Source organism: Parasteatoda tepidariorum, chromosome 8 (assembly GCF_982258835.1).
Source record: "Parasteatoda tepidariorum strain Cologne lab strain chromosome 8, Ptep-v5.0, whole genome shotgun sequence".
Lineage (NCBI taxonomy): Eukaryota > Metazoa > Arthropoda > Arachnida > Araneae > Theridiidae > Parasteatoda > Parasteatoda tepidariorum.
Genome location: NC_141762.1, coordinates 63,293,693 through 63,311,445, shown reverse-complemented (window position 1 = coordinate 63,311,445; position 17,753 = coordinate 63,293,693). Strand labels below are relative to the sequence as shown.

Below are 17,753 nucleotides of genomic sequence, written 5' to 3'. Positions count from 1 at the left end.
AAATATCATTAAATCATTGGATTATTTAATATCTGGTTCTTAATTGCTAATTACTGTGAACATGTAAAGCTTTTTAAACTGAATTTAATTTGAAAAATTTTTGAAACTTGCGAAAACAGATATATAAGAAATAAATAAAAGTAATTTGAAATTAAATAATTGTCTATCACTTCATTTCCAGGTGCCTGGCAAACGATTTTAAAAGGTTTATCAGTATTTGCCGTCATCAGTAACGTAAGTTATGTTTAATTATGTTTATTGTTGTGTTTTACTATAAAAAAAATGCTTTTTTCCGACAAAATATTATAGTGAGAAATGTCTTGAAACGGTATTATATTAAAATAAAATTACTTAGGTGTTAATTAGATACCTGCAAGTGACGTCAGCGTATTTATCGGTCCTGATTGGCTGTTGAAACGGGGAAAAAGTTTTTTGTTAGCAACTGTTCTTTTTATTCGATTTCGAGTAAGCCCCCAACTATGAATTCTTTTAAGTGACTCATTTTATATTCTTTCACAAAGAAAGATTTGATTTATTTCTTACTTAATACGGTGACTGGTTCAAAGCCATGAAGAATATAAGCAAACTAATTATGCAATGAAGTTACCAGATACACAAAACAAAAATAATCGTGGTTGCAATAAAATACAAACAAATAATCCATGTAGCTTAAATAAAAAACGTAGACAAGAAAGAATTATATTTTAACAAATTCGATTTACACCACAGCATTGTATTTAATTAACTTCTGGTAAATTAACATTCTAATTTATTTAGAGAAAGCGCCAATCTTGTTTATAAACAACCACTGGCGCTAAGGTCACAGATGAGGCGTCTGTGTATCCGTGATCTTCTTACCTAACGCAACTGTTTACCAAACAAAACCTGACGAAAATCGCTAAGCTTCGTAACATGTAATTCGAACAAATAAGATGAGAATATAGAAAAAAAGCCTTGAAATTTAGAAAAAAATCAATTTGCGAAGCAGCAGAGACTAAACATTGTAAATTTCTTTTCCTGTATAGGCTTGCTGATTTAAGTTATTTATTATTATTATTATGTTTTCTCGGTATATTTCATTTTATTCATGAGAGCTACATGTAACGAAACTTATAATAACGAAGTCAGTTAACTTCAATTGATAGAAATAAATTCTCCTTTGGATACAAACGTAGCTTTATTTTGGCGACCATTTTGATGAAATAATTTTACCTGGTTCCTTAGCCAACGGAAATTTACCGAAATGTGTTATACGTCAAACAGTTGAATAAATATGTGTAACTGCTGATAAATATTTTCAAAAAATGTGAGGGAGTTAAAAGTTATAAGTATATTCATGATCTTTTCGTTGGCATAAAGAAGATATTTAATTTCATTTTCTTTGCAGGCATTTATGATCGCGTACACGAGCGACTTCATTCCCCGCTTGGTGTACGTGTTTGTAACGAGCGAGAATCGAACCCTGGACGGATACATCAACAATTCTCTGTCAATATTCCGTACAAGTGATTTCAATAATATTACAGCTCCCGAAATGCCTGATATTAAAGGAAAGATGATCGATATATGCAGGTAAGATATTAAATCACTATCTCAAATCTAATCAATATCTAAATAGATATCTAAACTATCCAATGGATATCTTTATCATCGCATCTTAATCATTTGAAATCGACTAATGATTTCACAAATTTCTTTTGAGAATAAAATTTTGTTTTCTTAAATAGAAGGCAGCAAACCATTTACTCCCATTTATTTTTATTTAATAGACTTTTTAAGTAGTCTGTCATTTTAATAAGAAAAACAAGGAGAAAGGCCCTTTTTTATAATAGATGAAATCTACATGATTATTAATTATAAAAATAATAAGTAACAGAAAATAAATAAAATTATGGTTTATTAGTAAAAGCCTGTAAAAATATTAAATTGAATTTTATAAATTCTAAGCCGATCCAAAACACATCATTACTTTGTACTGAATTTTCAAATTTACATTCAGTATTAATGAACATTTGAAAAAATTCTATTTCAAGTTGAAACTTATTGCCGTTTCTTGGAATTGCTAATTATTTTTTCTTTATCTTTACCTTATTCTGGGACTAAAATAGTGACTATCTTTTCTGCTCAAAAAACTTTTTTGTGATGTACAATTTGTAAAAAAAAGTTGTAGAAAGTCTTCAAAAAAATTTTTGTTTACTACCTTTGATAAAAAATCTGTTGATTTTGCGAAGAGGAAAAAAAATCCTTCCATATAAAAATTAGCAGAATAAGGTAAAATTTACCGTGTTTTATGGCTCTATAGGAACAACAAAAGGTACGGTAATTTTTTTCTAAGTGATTTGGTAATAGCATTTGATAAAATTAACTCTAAAATGTGATTTTATTATCATGTTCTTCGGTAGTAAGAGAGGTAAAATTTGGTAATTGTACCAAAAAAAAGAGTTGATAATTTTAAAAGTACTGGTATAATTTGAGACAACGAAAAAAATTTCAGTTAATTTACCTCTCTTTAATTCAGTTAAATGCGCGTTAATTATATTTTTGGCTACACTAGATGCGTCTTGTCTTCATCTTCTTTTAGAATTTCATCTTCTTTTAGATTTTTTTTAATTTTTCAAGGGCTAATAATGTATCGTTCTTTGTAATTAGCATACAAGCCAACACATGTGTGTAACTACACTGAAGCGCCAAAAAATCTGGTACAGGCATGAGTATGCAAATAAAGGAGTATGGAGCCAATCAAAGTACGGCAACGCGTATATAAGACAACGAGTGTCTTGCACAGTTCTTAAACGACAGTACTACAGGCGCCTACGGACACTACATCATGATGAAGGAGTGGAGTGTCCGCTTCGCGGACAGGTGCTCCGTATATAACCTCAGTCAAAGTCAAGCACAGTTCTTAGATCGGTAACTGCTGCTACAATGCCAGGTGATACAGATATAAGTGAGTTTGAAGGTGGTGTTATAGTCGGCGCACAGGAGATGGGACATAGCATCTCCGAGATAGCAATGAAATTTGGATTTTCACGTACGACCATTTCACGAGTATACCGTGAGTATCGGAAATCCACCAAATCCCCAGACATGAACATTATTGAACATATTTGGGATGCCTTGCAACGTAATGTTCAGAAGATATCCTCACTCCCTCTTACTCCCACTGGTTTATGGACAGCCCTGCAGGATTCATTGTCAATTATCTCCAGCACTACCTCACACATTGATCGAATGCATGCCACTTCGTGTTGCGGCACTTTTGCGTGCTCGCGGGGGCCCTACACGATATTAGGCAGGTATACCAGTTTTTTTGGCTCTTCAGTGTATAAATAAACGCATAAATACTTTGAATAGTATTTTTTTGAAAATTATTATTTTTAAAGAAGCCTCCCTAACAAAGAAGTCTCTTCTTTTAGCCAAATGCTATTTATAATGGACGTAGCGGGTTCGAACCAAACTGTAACCCTAGATGTGTTTCAATAAATAAATTCAGTTTAAATACATACACAGTTTTATGTGTTTAAAGCAAAGAAAGGTTAGTCTTTTGTCAAATTGGAGAACAGATAGCACATAAATCAGAATAAACATCACAAAGATATTGAGCCTGCTATCTTTACGCTTCAGATAATTTTATTTTATTTTATTTTATTTTATTTTATTTTTTTGTATAACCGACGTTGAACAGCCAACCCAATTTTGGGTTAATGACTACTAATATTCAATTCTGTAGCCTTGTAATTCTGAACTCAATCCAGAAGACAAGAAAACTCATGAAACTCAAGTGGAAGAAAAATATTCAGCGGCAACAGAGGCCCCAATAATGTATGGTTATTTCACTTGCAAAAAATTTTAAGAAACTTTCTCACCATGCAATATAGTTGTTTTGCTAACCGCTTAGAAGCGTAGAAGTAGTGTGTTCGAATCCGCTTTAGCACAGGATGTATATTCTCGCTGTCTTTCTCAAAATAGTGTTTTACTTGAAAAGAGTTTGTAAGCCGTTCTTTACATCTCATGAACATGTACAAAACAGACACCATATATCTGACTTCAGACTTAGACTTAGAGCTTGGGAAGCTCCAAGAGCAGGACACATCAACCAGAGGTCTATTATACCCAAACCCTAAATTATGATTAGCAAGAAAGCCCTATAGCTGAAATAAAGTTAAGCAAACACCTTGCAAGAACATCTTGCTGTTCCCTGGCTTTAATACAATGTTGCCCAAAATGCTCAAATCTTTCAGAGAATAGACCTCACAATCATAAAGTATATGTCATGATGGCTCTTCTTAAAGGTGACAACCTCTGCCAAGTGGATTAGTTTCAATACCTAGGTGTCTCCTGAAGATACAGTGTCCAGTGAGAAGTCTAACGATCTTCCTCAAGCTGTTCCTGTCTGGCTTTAGAAGCTATTTTTGACGTACACTGAGACAGTCACGAATATATCTGACTTTAGTATCTTCAAATAAATATGTGAAACAATTATCCATGTCTTTTTTTCTGATAATTAAGAAATACATTAGGAAAAGAAATAATTAAAATTCACCTATCTTCTTTCAACTATAGAGTTGGGTATTGATTCGATGATTCGAATCGGTGACTCGAATCACTTGAGAAAAAAAGCAATTGAATTACAAAAGCAATTCGGGGGTTGGGGAACGAACCAAGCAGGGTCTAATCGTAACTTTTCTTGCACTATATTCGTATCAAAATTAAAAAGATATTTGAGTCATCCCTTCAACAGAAAGGCAAATAGGAAGAATAATTTAATAGCTATTTTTAGAAGACGATAAAACGATATGCATAGGGCAAAATAATGGCATATAAATACTGCCAAAAAAATGTAAAATATATATTTTTTCAATTCAATTTTATTATAGATAAATCATTTTTATCAATTTCATTATCATTCTAATCAATAAGTGATTCAAATCGTCGAAGTGAATTGATTCTATCGATTCGAATAACTTTGGTGATTCGCTTTGCACAACTCTAATCAGCTATTTTAACAAATCGCCATCCTAAATAAACCAAATGTAAGCAGATTTTAACTATTATATTTGGTAAGAGGCATAGATATCAAAAAGTAAATATTACCAAATTAATGGCAAAATGAATGGCAGTTGGGAAGATCATTTTGGTAGTTTAATCATGATACTTCAACTTTAGAGCATTGTATTAAAGCCATCTATTTGGTTAAATTTACTTTCCAGTTTTGTGCTTTTACTAATTGGGCGACAATACGAACTATAATTTTGAAAAATAGAAATTCCGGTAAACAGTTACCAAGACGAATGAATAGTTTTTATATTTTGGTTTAATTACAATAATTGTAATTTCTATATCGAAATGTCCTTACAAGTACGGTAATTTAGAAAAAAATATTTCGCCGTGTACGTTTCTCAAAGGTCTTATATTTTATTCCAAGCTCCATAACGTAAGAAAAACCATATTATCTTCTATTTATTAAAAAGAAAACTTATTTATTAGAGATCAAAGATTTGGATAGACTATAGGGAAACCTTAATTTAATTTTCTCAACTTAACGCATTTTATGAATGAATAAATGAATGAGTAATGAATTAATTTCTTTAAACTACTCTACTAATTTTTGAAAATTCTGAAACTTCACAATGATTATCCAATTAATAAATTAGTTAATAAACATTAAGGAATGTTTTAACATTTATTATAAAAAAAAATTTCGTGTCATACATCATATGTTTTCAAAAAATATATTTTGATCGAAAATGTGTAAACAAATGCCATGTGTTTACGGTGAAATTGCATAGAAATATGATCACTATATGTTTGTTGAAAGGCTCAGTAAACATCTCCTCTAGTGGTGAAATCCAATCATCTTTTCATTATATGTCTCTTAACGGAGACTGCAAAACTGAAGGGAAGTAAAAGAAATAATCTTTAATATTATTTAAACTTGTAGATTCAAATTTCCATACATTTCGTTCTCAGCAAAATAATGTACATCGCGAGAACTTCTTTCTGTCACAAAGTTGGTTGAAATCATAAGTGCCTTCACGTTTTTCTTTCACTACGCAGTTGTTATAGGAAATGAAATTTGAAAATGTATAAAATGTTGAATAACAGTTGTTTTAAAGTGAAAAATAAATATAGAATGTATCTATATATTTATCATTCACTTTATCATATACACCGAAGAGCCATTACATTATGACCACCCTGCTAATAACATGTAGGACCACCTTTAGCCCTCAAAACTGCTAGCACCGGCCGTGGCATTGATTCCACAAGGTGCTGATAGGTAGTCTGAGGTATCTGGTACCAAGCGCTCACCAACTGGTCCTGTAATTCCCTCACATTGCGAAGGGGTAGCGTGGCAGCACGAATTTGTCTCTCCAAGTAGGACCACAAATGCTCTATTGGATTAAGGTCAGGTGAATTTGGGGGATAAGACATGACTTGAAATTCACTGGAATGTTCCTCGACGATTCGACCCTTATGACATGGTGCATTATCCTGTTGGTAAACACCTTCCTCCGCAGGAAAAACTGTTGCCATGAATGGGTGAACTATGTTCAAGTAGCTTACAGATGTCAGGGATTGTTCTATGAGGATTATGGGTCCTAATGTGCCCCATGGAAACATTAGTCCTGGGTGAGAAACCAGGAAAACCTGGGCGAGCCCATTGTTATAGATGGAGGGTGGTCATAATGTAATGGCTCTTCAATGCATATCATAACGGAAAAATATTTTTAAGGAATAGTTACTTTTTTTATGAAATTATATTGTCTTCTAGTTAAAGTAATCTGCTCTAATTTTTTGTCATCCCTTGATATCTAAGCTTTCGCAAGCCTTAAGACAATACTTTTAATTAAAATAAGATTTTTTAAAGTATCCCTAAAAAATATTTTTACTGTGTTATTTCCAAGATAACATTGTAAAAGGATTTAACTCTGAAGTAAATTTTTTATTGATTTATTTAATATCACTATTCAATGATAAATAATAAATGAGTCAAAGTTTTAAAAGCTTCGAATAAACATTCTTAGTACTAAAACAAAACAAAAAAATTCTCATTAGTGAAACGATTTCCAGGTAATGAAACTAGTTCTAAGAAAACTCATTTACTATTAACGCTTTTTAATGTCTAGATTGCGTAGAAACAGTAGAACACGCGTGGTTTCAACATAAAATATTATAAAATGTTTTAAAAATCTCTCGTATTTCAATTAAAATAAAGAAATAGTTAGGAACGTGAGCTTTATGCCACCCAGCTATATACTATCAAACTATTTTAAGTAGGTCTTGCTCTATTTCAAACGAAAATTAAATTTACTCTAGCTTTAAACATCATTAATATTTTTAATGGTAAAGTAAAGACAATAAAAGAAAATTGCAATTAAACATGTTTCCGAAATTTTCTAGAGAAGAATTTTACATTTTTTAGGTTTTAAACTGCATAGTTTCTCTCAGAATAAAAATGTTCTTTAATGACAACATTAATTAACAGCATAAACTATAACTTATATTTCGAAACATTACAAAAAATACTTAGCCAGAATAATATTAGTAAACGCTATGGTTTATTATCAAAAGCTAAAATAAGTATCAATAAATAAATTAGGTAAAGCTAAGCTTGTTTGTTTGTTTTTTCACAAAAAAGTTCTAGGTTTTGTTGATTTTTGGAAAATAAATGCTTTGAAAAATAACCTCTTTAAAATTTTAATAATTTTAAAAATTATAAATATATTTAAATCATCATCATATCTGGCTAGACAGCCCAGGGTGGGCCAGTGCCTTCCTTTGATTTCGAATCCACTTCTCTCTACTTTTGACACTTATTCGCCAGTTTTTCTCCTTTAGAGTAAGGAAATCAGTCTCAACTAAATCCAACCATCTAAGCCTGGGTCTACCTCTTTTCGTGTTCGTTAGGGGTTTGTGTAATAGGATTTTCTTTAAATTTGAGTCATCATTCCTTCTGAAAATGTGAGCTGCCCAGTTCATTCGATTTATTTTAATGAATTTCACAATATCTGGCTCTCTGTAGATTTTATACAGTTCAGCATTATATCGTCTTCTCCAGGAATTATTTATTTTTATCCCACCAAGGATGGCCCTCAAAATTTTTCTCTCAAAAATGACAATTTTACTTTCACCAGCTTGAGTTAGGTTCTAGGTCTCAGAGCCATAGGTAAGTATTGGCCTAATTAATGTTTTATAGAGTAAACGTTTTGTATTTTTTGATAAAAGAGATGATTTGAAAAAACGTTTTAAACCATAAAAAGCCTTATTTGAACAAATTAGACGACTCCGAATCTCATTGTCCATGTTATTGTCGGCAGTAACAATTGAACCAAGGTAAGTAAAATTCTGAACAGTCTGAAACCTGTGGGAACCAATCTCCAGATAGGATTCACTAGAATTTAATTTAGCAAGTACAGGCATGTATTTGGTCTTATCGGTATTGATGATTAATCCCATATCCCTAGCAGCAAGCTCCAAAGAAAGGAAAGCTTCTTTTAATGCAGGAACAGTTCGTGCAATGATGTCTAAATCTGTCTATAAATGATATCTATATGATAATATATTTAAATAGCTTTAACTAAAGGTACATGTTAGATTTTTTATACTTTTAAAATTGAAACGATAAACTAAAATTTCAACTTTCTCTTCTACGTCAACTAATTTAAATAAATGTTAATAAATTTAACCATAATAACCGTTCTCTCAAATTTCTGCTGCAATCATACGAACATACATGGTTAAAGAAATACGAATCAAATTACGGTAAAAATTGCAAGCATTCAAGAAGCCAGTACTTTTAAACCATAAAAACTTTATGGGCCAAATATCTGATATAATATTTGATATAATGATATTATATCAGTATTATTTGATATTATATCAGTATTATTTGATATTATATCAGTATTATTTGATATTATATCAGTATTATGTGATATCTGATCCAATAATAATTCTAGTTTTTACAGTAACAATTATTGTAAAAATAACTAAATCATTGTAATTTAAATACTGTGGTAAATACGGTATAAAATTTTACGGTAAATATGGATTTTACGGTAAAATGCATATTACGGCTGCTGTACTCAAGATGCCAGAACTTTTTACAGTTTTTTTTTTTTTTTTTTTTTTTTTTTTTTTGCAATCTAAATATTATTATTGAATGGACTTCCTCTGAAATGTAATAACATCTTTTCATTTTTTTTTTAAATTTATTATTTTAATTTATAACAAAGTACAACTTTATAATAATGAGTCTGCTTTCAATAAATTTAAATAACATCCTTTCATTTTCATGAAATTTATTATTGCAGCTATAATACAATGCAAATTAATTATATTACAAAAACACTTTACATTTACATTATTGAGTCTACTCTTTTTAAAATATAATAAGACCAATTTTTCTACAACTCTCACTGTGAATATAAAGCAATAAATTTATTGATTAATATAAGCACTCATTTGGTAATGCAAATTTTTGTTATTGAATCTACCTTCTTTAACACAACATCCAATCATTTTCTTGAAATTTATTATTGCAACTATAAAACAATATTTATTATGCAATATAAATATATTATGCAATATATGCATTCAATGTGCAATACAAATTCACATTATTAAATCCACTCCCTTCAAAATATAATATCAATTTTTCTGAAACTTATTACAGCAATTAAAAACAATACAAATTTATTGAATAATATAAGCACTCATTTTGCTATGCAAATTTCCGTTACTGAATCAACTTTCCTTTAAAATAGAATTCATTTTTCTAAAGATTAATAGATTTCATTTTTCAGAAATTTACTATTGCAACTATAAAACAACGCAAATTTTTTAAATTATTCAAACACTACTCATTGGGGAATATAAATTTATTAAATTTGCTGTCTCGAAAACGAAATAAAATCCTTTGATTTTATATTTTAAAAGGAAACTGGGTCTCCTAAAAAGAGGAAACTGGGTTTCCTTAAAGATGCGATATAGGTTTAATCGATATTCTTTAAGATATGTTTGCCAAATTTAACTGCGTGAAATATTCTGAAAGCCTAGTTTGATGAAGTGGTTCTGATGATAGATACACGACCTTGACTCATCCAATTGATTTGCCATTTATTAAAGCTTTCTTCCAAATTTATAACTTAATAATCGATATTGAAAGGATTATTGATGAACTGTCTCCTCAGAAACAATTATTCACGATTCCTTCAAGGACACTAATCCAGTATGACATGTCGATATTTGCTTAAAAGGTAGAAAATGTATACAGCTTATGTAGTTAATATTTCCGAATTCTATTTTCGGAAATAAAATTGTAAACTAGTACCTGTTATGAATCATCACTTCTTTGAAACAAAAGAGCAATGTTAGAATAATATTTCCCCGGATTAATTGTTTAGAGAATTTTATTTTCTCATTCTTTTAACTCTTTGACGCTGGTGGAACTTTTATATATATTTTTTCTGAATCTCTGATTGCAAGCAAAATTGTTTTGTATTTTTTTTTTTTTTTTTTGTAATTATAAAAAGCAGTTTAAAATTTACTAAAAAATATCCGCTAGATTATAGGAAATATATTTGCACTAAAATATAAAATCCAAAAAAAAGTAGCTTGAAAAAAAAAATTTTTTTTTCATTCAGATCCTAAAATATATCAATAATTTGTTTTGCAAATAAAAAAAATTCTACGAATAATAACTATTTATCTAACATTTAAATAACTGCAAATAAGTGCAAATTTGAAAAATTATTGTTTGAATGTGAAAGATTTTATGTGTGAAGGATTTCACTTTTCAACGAAGAATTATCAAAGATTATTAAAATACTAAATATAATATTTTCCACTTATTTTGAGCTGAATTAAAACAAAATAATGAAAAATGTGTTTAATAAAAACTCTGCGTCAAAGGGTTAATAAATAATAAAACTATTTTCCAAATTTTACTTTGCTTACAAACAAGAATATTAATGCAAAAATATTTGTTTCCAAGATAAAAACCCTGACATGGTTTACTTTGTTAAAAAAAAAGAAAGGAAAATATAATAATTAATGTTTTGCAAACACAGCAACCATGTACGTTTCAAAATACCTTTTCTTTTAGTTCCAAAGGGATTTCTTTCATTAATGAAACAACTCTGTTTTTTCGTTAATTGCATTTATTAGTGAACATTTTTTGTATATAAGTTGTCTTTTAAAGGTCGGATGAATACTAAAACATGCTGTTATTTTTATTCTTATTTATTTCATCCTTTTATTTTAACTTCGTTTTTTCCAACTTATTTAGGAAAAATCTTCCATTAAAAGGAATTATTTTCATTTATAAAAGTAGAATGGAAGAAAAAAGATTTGTCAAAGAAAATATAATGAAAGTGACAAAAGAATCTAAAAAAAAACTTTAAGCTAAGCGAAGCAGATCAATACATTTTCTCAGAACAAAATTATAAATTAATAACTGTCATGAATTGTCCTCTCATTGAATATATATATATATATATATACACTGGTGTGCAAAACTTAAGCAACAAGTGCGTTTTTTGTCATAATTCTACAAGAAATCATCCGATTGACATGAAATTTGAATATGATGTACATTATTTTGTACTTAAACGATGGTAAAAGAATAATGGCGCAGTAATGAAAATAAAGCTTAAAGTAGGGTATGGAACAAAAAAAGCTTTATTTGACATATAGTGGCGTTACACATGATTGCCTGAAGAAGCGCAAGTACAACTAGCAGATGTTCCCTAGTATGGGATATGCCCTCCCCTTACTGTAATTGTTGCTTGGCATCGTCTCTCCATGCTAAGCACCAGATTATCCAGGAGTTCTTGGGGTAAACGTCTCCATTCCTCCTTTAACGCATCTTTCAGCTGATGGGTGTTACCAGGTGGATACTGTCGTGTCGCAAGACGTCTCCCTAATGCATCCCACACATGCTCTATGAGATTTAGATCTGGAGTGTAAGCAGGCCAATCCATTCGTGTGATATCTTCACTTTCCAGTAGCTCTTGAACATTAGCAGTACGGTGTGGCCGGGCATTGTCATCCATAAAAATGAAGTCTGGTCCAATGGCCCCTCGGAACAGACGCACATGGGGTGGGATTACCTCATTGCAGTAGCGGTCTCCAGTTACAGAACCTGGGTCGAAGATCTGAAGCTCAGTCCGCCCGTTCAACATAATGCCACCCCAGACGACACTTCCAGGACCACCGTAACGATATCTTTCCGCGATGTTATTGGGATGAAATCGAGCTCCAACCTCTCTCCAGATCAACTGGCGTTGAGAATCGCTTGTAGCACTAAAACGACTCTCATCTGTGAAGAGGACGCGATTCCATTGATGAGCGTAATGTAATTGTCTCGAGAACGATGCTAGCAACTTTTATCGTCAACCGAAGTTGAGATAATTTAATATCGTAAGAAAATTAACAATCATAAAATTAAACAGAAGAAAGTTTTTAAAAACTACGTTTTTTAAGAGGGCTAAAACGAAGAAAATAATTTTATTTTTGGCAGATCTAAAGCAAACGCGTTGGTGGTATAATTTTTGTAATAAACCTCTATCATCACTGAAAATTCCACCCACGTCTTTCGAAAGTAATGAGCTTTTTTTTCACCTTGCGCAGTACAAAAATAAAGTTATCTTTTATTTTTAGTCCATTTATAAAACGAAGTTTTTAACATTTTTATTTAGTTTTGTTTTAGAGATTTCCTCTTTTTTTCCCTTTTTTTTTGAAAACTTAAGTTTGTTTTTTTAATACTCAGTCCAATTTCATCTATGTGACCGCCTGTCAAAACCCAGAATAACCACCTTTCACCGATTAACCACCTTTTGCGAGATGTCCAGAAAGAGCGTCACTAAAATTCCGAAAGACGCTGACATGAGTCTGGAGTCGTGCCGACTCCAGTGTTGTTACTAGCTGCACTAGGTTGATCGGTCTGGATTTATAACCAAATAGCTCGATAAAGCAGGTGGTCTTACAGATCCTCTATTGGGATTTAGTCCAGTTTTGTGTGAGTGAGCGTCCACCGAAAGCCAGAATGACCTTTTCGAAAACCTTTCTCAGATTAACCTTTGCTTGACGTGCAAAAAGAGCGCCACTAAGATTCTGTAAGTTGCTAACAGGAGTCATGCCGGCTCCATTATTGTTGTTGTCAGTTGCGCTAGGTTGAGCGATTGATGATTCATGATCAAACAACTAGATAAATCAGGTGGTCTTACGGATCCTCTATTGGGTTTGAGTCCAGGTGACGGCCAAGAAAACATAGTTGACTCATTAAGGTACTGTTGGAAATCCACACATACACTGAAAGTTGCATTACATGTCACATTGTCCTGCTAGTAAATGCCATCGTAATTAAGAAAAACAATCCGCGTATAATTATAGACATGGTCCTCAAAGACTGATAAATAGATGAGATAATTAAATAATTGGAAAATTTATATAAAAACTCAAATTCGGCAAGATTAATTCATCTTGCTAAAAATTATGCTTATGTGATAAATAATCCTCAATTTTTGCAAATTTTGATGAGCTCAGGCAATGCTGCGTTGGAGTAACTTATCAAATACTAAGAAAATATAAATAGATCACTATTATTTTATTTAGTTTCTCGAAACTGAGGCTCTTCTTCCTTAGTATGACATTCAGGGCCATTTTTTCTAAATTGCATAGAAGAGGCTGCTTAAAGATAGTTAAAACTTTACTCTATAGTCATAAATAAAGTCACGGCAGTAATAAAAATGTCATATAATACGCTACCGTTTACTTCACAGAAAAATATTGTTATTTAAAAACAGACGCTTGTTTTTTAAACAAAAACACTTTGTTAGTTTAGCAAACAAACTCTGCAATTTTAACAAAAAAGCTCCATAAAATAATTATATCAGCGTTATCGGTGGTAGCCAAGACAGAATTCGCATGACCAGTTGGCTCCGAGATTCGAACCCAGGTTCACCTCAGTAGGAGGCGAGCGTTTTGTGCCCTAAGCCCGGTGAGCATTAGTGTTTGGCTAGGAGGAAAAAGCTTAAATTGTCTTTGTCTTAAAAGTCTTATTTATTAAAATCATTTTTAGAGTAAAAAATGGTTAAAGCTATATTGATCGACATTTATAAAAATGTCTGGAAATGTAACTTATGAAAAAATTGTATTTAAAGACAGATAATAATCAGGGATAGTATCGATTCGACAATGAAGTCGAATCGCAATTTTATTCGGTTGATTTTCAAAACTATAAAATAATTACTGAAAAATAAGTGCAAGCATAGAAAAAAAATCATAAAACGATTTGAAAAATGATAAAGTTATGGTACATTAAGCAAAACTGCTTGGCAAAAACTAGAATTTGACTTGACAGTTTTAATCCGCTAGTGATTAGGGTGAAAAACAGAAAAAAAAACTGTTTTGACTAGCAAGAGCTTTAAATCGTGAAATATACGAAAAAAGTTTGCAAAAGAACGGGAATTACTTGCAACGCCAGGGAAAAGCAGAGAGAAAAAACTTTATTTACCTTTAAACACTTTATTTCCGTAAAAATTACGTTTTTTTTTCCCTGTAGAATTTGCAAATATTTTTTAACTATGTACTAATAAAAAGCATTCAAAAAACAACCTTTAACTCGAAAGTGGAGATTATGGTCACATCAATCTTATTGGACTGAATATTTGCTCCATCCTCATGCAAATAATTACGAAAGAGAATTGTTTACAAATAGAAACGCTCGTAGGGCAACTATTATTAATGAGGACTTTGAGTTGGTTTTTGATTTAAAAATGTTGCTTATTCTTTCAGATATCAAGATTACCGAAATCCTCCAGAACACCCACGTGCTTATGAACTCAACATGCGATATTGGCACATATTTGCTGCAAGATTAAGCTTTGTTGTCGTATTTGAGGTACACAATTTGCCATTTTTCATTTCACTTTTGTGCCTTTTTTTATTGATAAGTAAAGTGTTTTTGTCTCAGAATTGGATTTCTTTCAATTCATTTTTTTGCATGTTTATAAATTAATGCAGTTCTTCTCTATCGCTTCCCTTAGTCTTCCTACATGCAATTTATTATTTCCTGAACAGACACGAAATATCTTATTCCGGCACCCTGTCTATTCTCACTTTCAGCATTTCTTTTATTGAAATTTTATATCCGTACTGCAAAAAATTTTCTGATCAAATTACGGTATAAAGTACCGTCACTTTGGATAGATCATCAGTAAAATCCATTTTACCGTAAAATTCATTTTTATCGTAAAATATTCTGCCGAAATTTTCACAGTAATATTTATTTAATTGGAGTTATTCAGTGATTTTATTAATGTAATTATTACAGTAAAAATTACAGTATATCAGATATTTTGTCCCGTAACATGTTCCAGTAAAAATGGATTTTACGGTATGAAGTACCTTAAAATTTTTACCGAAATTTGATCCGAGATTTTTTACAATGCGTTTAAAAAAGCAACAGCCCTATTTCTTGTCTTTTTAATCTTCTTATGCTTTTTTTAAAAAAAGCTTTGTGAGATTTTGTATTTATTTTTTAGCTACAGCATTGTGCTTTATTTCTTTTTTTTATTATATTAAATGCGTATGTTTTTTTAATGAACGAAATTTCAGATTTATTTTTTCCTAGATATCCTCTTTATATTTAATTTTCACATTTGTACTATTTACAAGTATCATTTTCTTCTTTACAGCACCTTTTTTATCCTTCATTTTATTCCCATGTATATAATTTTACGAAGTATCATAATTCTTTTTTCATCTTTCGTCTCATTTAGATTAATTTCTTTATGTTCATTATTAACATGTGCCTTATTCTTCTTTTCCTGAACCTTGTATTCTTTCATTTAATTTTTACATTTATACTTATTAGCAAGCAACATCTTTCTTTTATCCAACATCTTTGCTTCTTTCATTTAATTTTTATGGAAGTTTTATTAAGAAGCATCGTATTTCTCATTTTCAATCTTCGTCTCCTTTAATTTAATTTCTTTATGTTCATTATTAGCAAGTGCCTTATTCTTATTTCCCACACAGAACCTTCTATTCTTTCATTTAATTTTTATGCATTTATTCTTTACCATTGTCATCTTTCTTCTCCTTTCATTTAACTTTTATGCTAGCATAATTAAGAAGTACCATACTTCTTTCTTCCAGCACCTCGTCTTCTTTGTGACAGGCATCTTAGCCTGGATGATACCAGACATTCCTAAATCGGTTCAACAGAAGATAATGAGGAAGCGCTATCTGGCCAGAGAGGCCTTGTACAAAACTGAAGCTGAGGAAGCCAGAACTGTTCTGGAGACCTCGGCACATGAACTGGCCCCCGATGGAGACTCTGTGGTGCTGCCATGCTGACGACAGCCTCGCAATTCCTTTCATCCATTGTGAAGTCAAATCATAAATATCACAATCAAAAGCCACTCGCACAGATTTTAATTTCCGTTGGACAAATCTGATTGCATAACTTTGAGTTGCAGAAGATTTTTAGCTTCGTGCAAATGTGATTAGCATTTGCAAAGTAAATTTCACTCAATTTTTAAAACAGTATAGATTTAGCTGTGAAAAAAGAAATACTTATATTTTTATATCCTTATTCAATCAGTATTAATACGAAGGTACTTTGAATGTCGCAGAAGTACTTAACTCACTTCTAAGACTACTAATTGCTTTAAAGAAAATTTTGCGTGGATTTCGATTGATAGCGCATATTTAGACAATTACTGAAACAAAGTACTATCCTGTGCTGATTGTGTAAAATCCATAGACTAATAAGATTTATAGACACCTTGCATAGTGCTAAAATTATCCACAAATGCGGAATAATAGGCTAGGTTTACTAATTATCGCTTTGGCAAAAATACATTTAAAATATTTTATCGATAATTCGAACAAAACTTTACAATAATAGGTATTATAAATAATCAAAATGGCATTAGGTCAGAGTAATGCTAAACTTCATTAAAAATCTGTATTGTTAATTACTTTAACATAATATTAACTTTTTTAATGTTTAATAAAAAACTAGAATAAGTATTTTGGATTCAGATGTAAATAGATAGAAATATATGAAATCTACAGTTTAACTCATTAATTTAATTGATGATAAGGAATTACTTTAAAGAAAACATTGCGTGGTTTTCGAGAGATCTCGCATATTTAGACATTAACTCAAGAAAGTACTATATTGTGCTGATCGTGTTAAATCCTTAGACTTATAATATAGGAAGATACTCCACATAGTGTTAATATTGTTCACAAAGAAGTAATAATAAGCAATATTTACTATGAATCGCTTTGGCAAAAATACATTGAAAAATATTTTCTCGAGCAAACTTTACAAGGATAGGTATTAAAAATAATTTAAATGCCATCAGATTTGAATGGCAGAAACTTTTCTAAAAATCAGTGTTAGGAATTACTTTAACGAAATATTAAGTTTGTTTTATGCTTACTTGAAAAATAGGATAAATATTTATTATTCAAATATAGATTGGCTAAAAAAATATGAAATCTGCAGTCTAACTCATTTATTTAATTGATGATAAGGAATTACCTTAAAGAAAACATTGCGGGGTTTTCGACAGATTACACATATTTGAACATTTGCTAAACAAAGCGCTATGCAGTGGTGATCGTGTTAGTTCCATAGACTAATTATATAGACACCTCGCATAACGTTAAAATTTCCACAACGAAGAAACAATAAACAGCATTTACTGGTTAACGTTTTGGCAAAAATA

General features: G+C 30.8%; 1 protein-coding gene across 4 annotated transcripts in view; it reads left to right on the top strand.

Annotated features, from left to right (window-relative positions):
• Positions 1-17,501, top strand: part of LOC107442862 (anoctamin-4) — a 346,119-nt gene extending 328,618 nt beyond the window's left edge. For all 4 annotated transcript variants that reach the window (XM_087168997.1, XM_071181276.2, XM_071181277.2 and 1 more), the window contains 4 exons: positions 182-234; positions 1,388-1,572; positions 14,803-14,908; positions 16,168-17,501. In XM_087168997.1, the coding sequence (XP_087025123.1) occupies positions 182-234; positions 1,388-1,572; positions 14,803-14,908; positions 16,168-16,368 (545 nt within the window). In that variant the 3' untranslated portion in view covers positions 16,369-17,501. The remainder of the gene's footprint in view (positions 1-181; positions 235-1,387; positions 1,573-14,802; positions 14,909-16,167) is intronic.
• Positions 17,502-17,753: the final 252 nt, after the last annotated feature.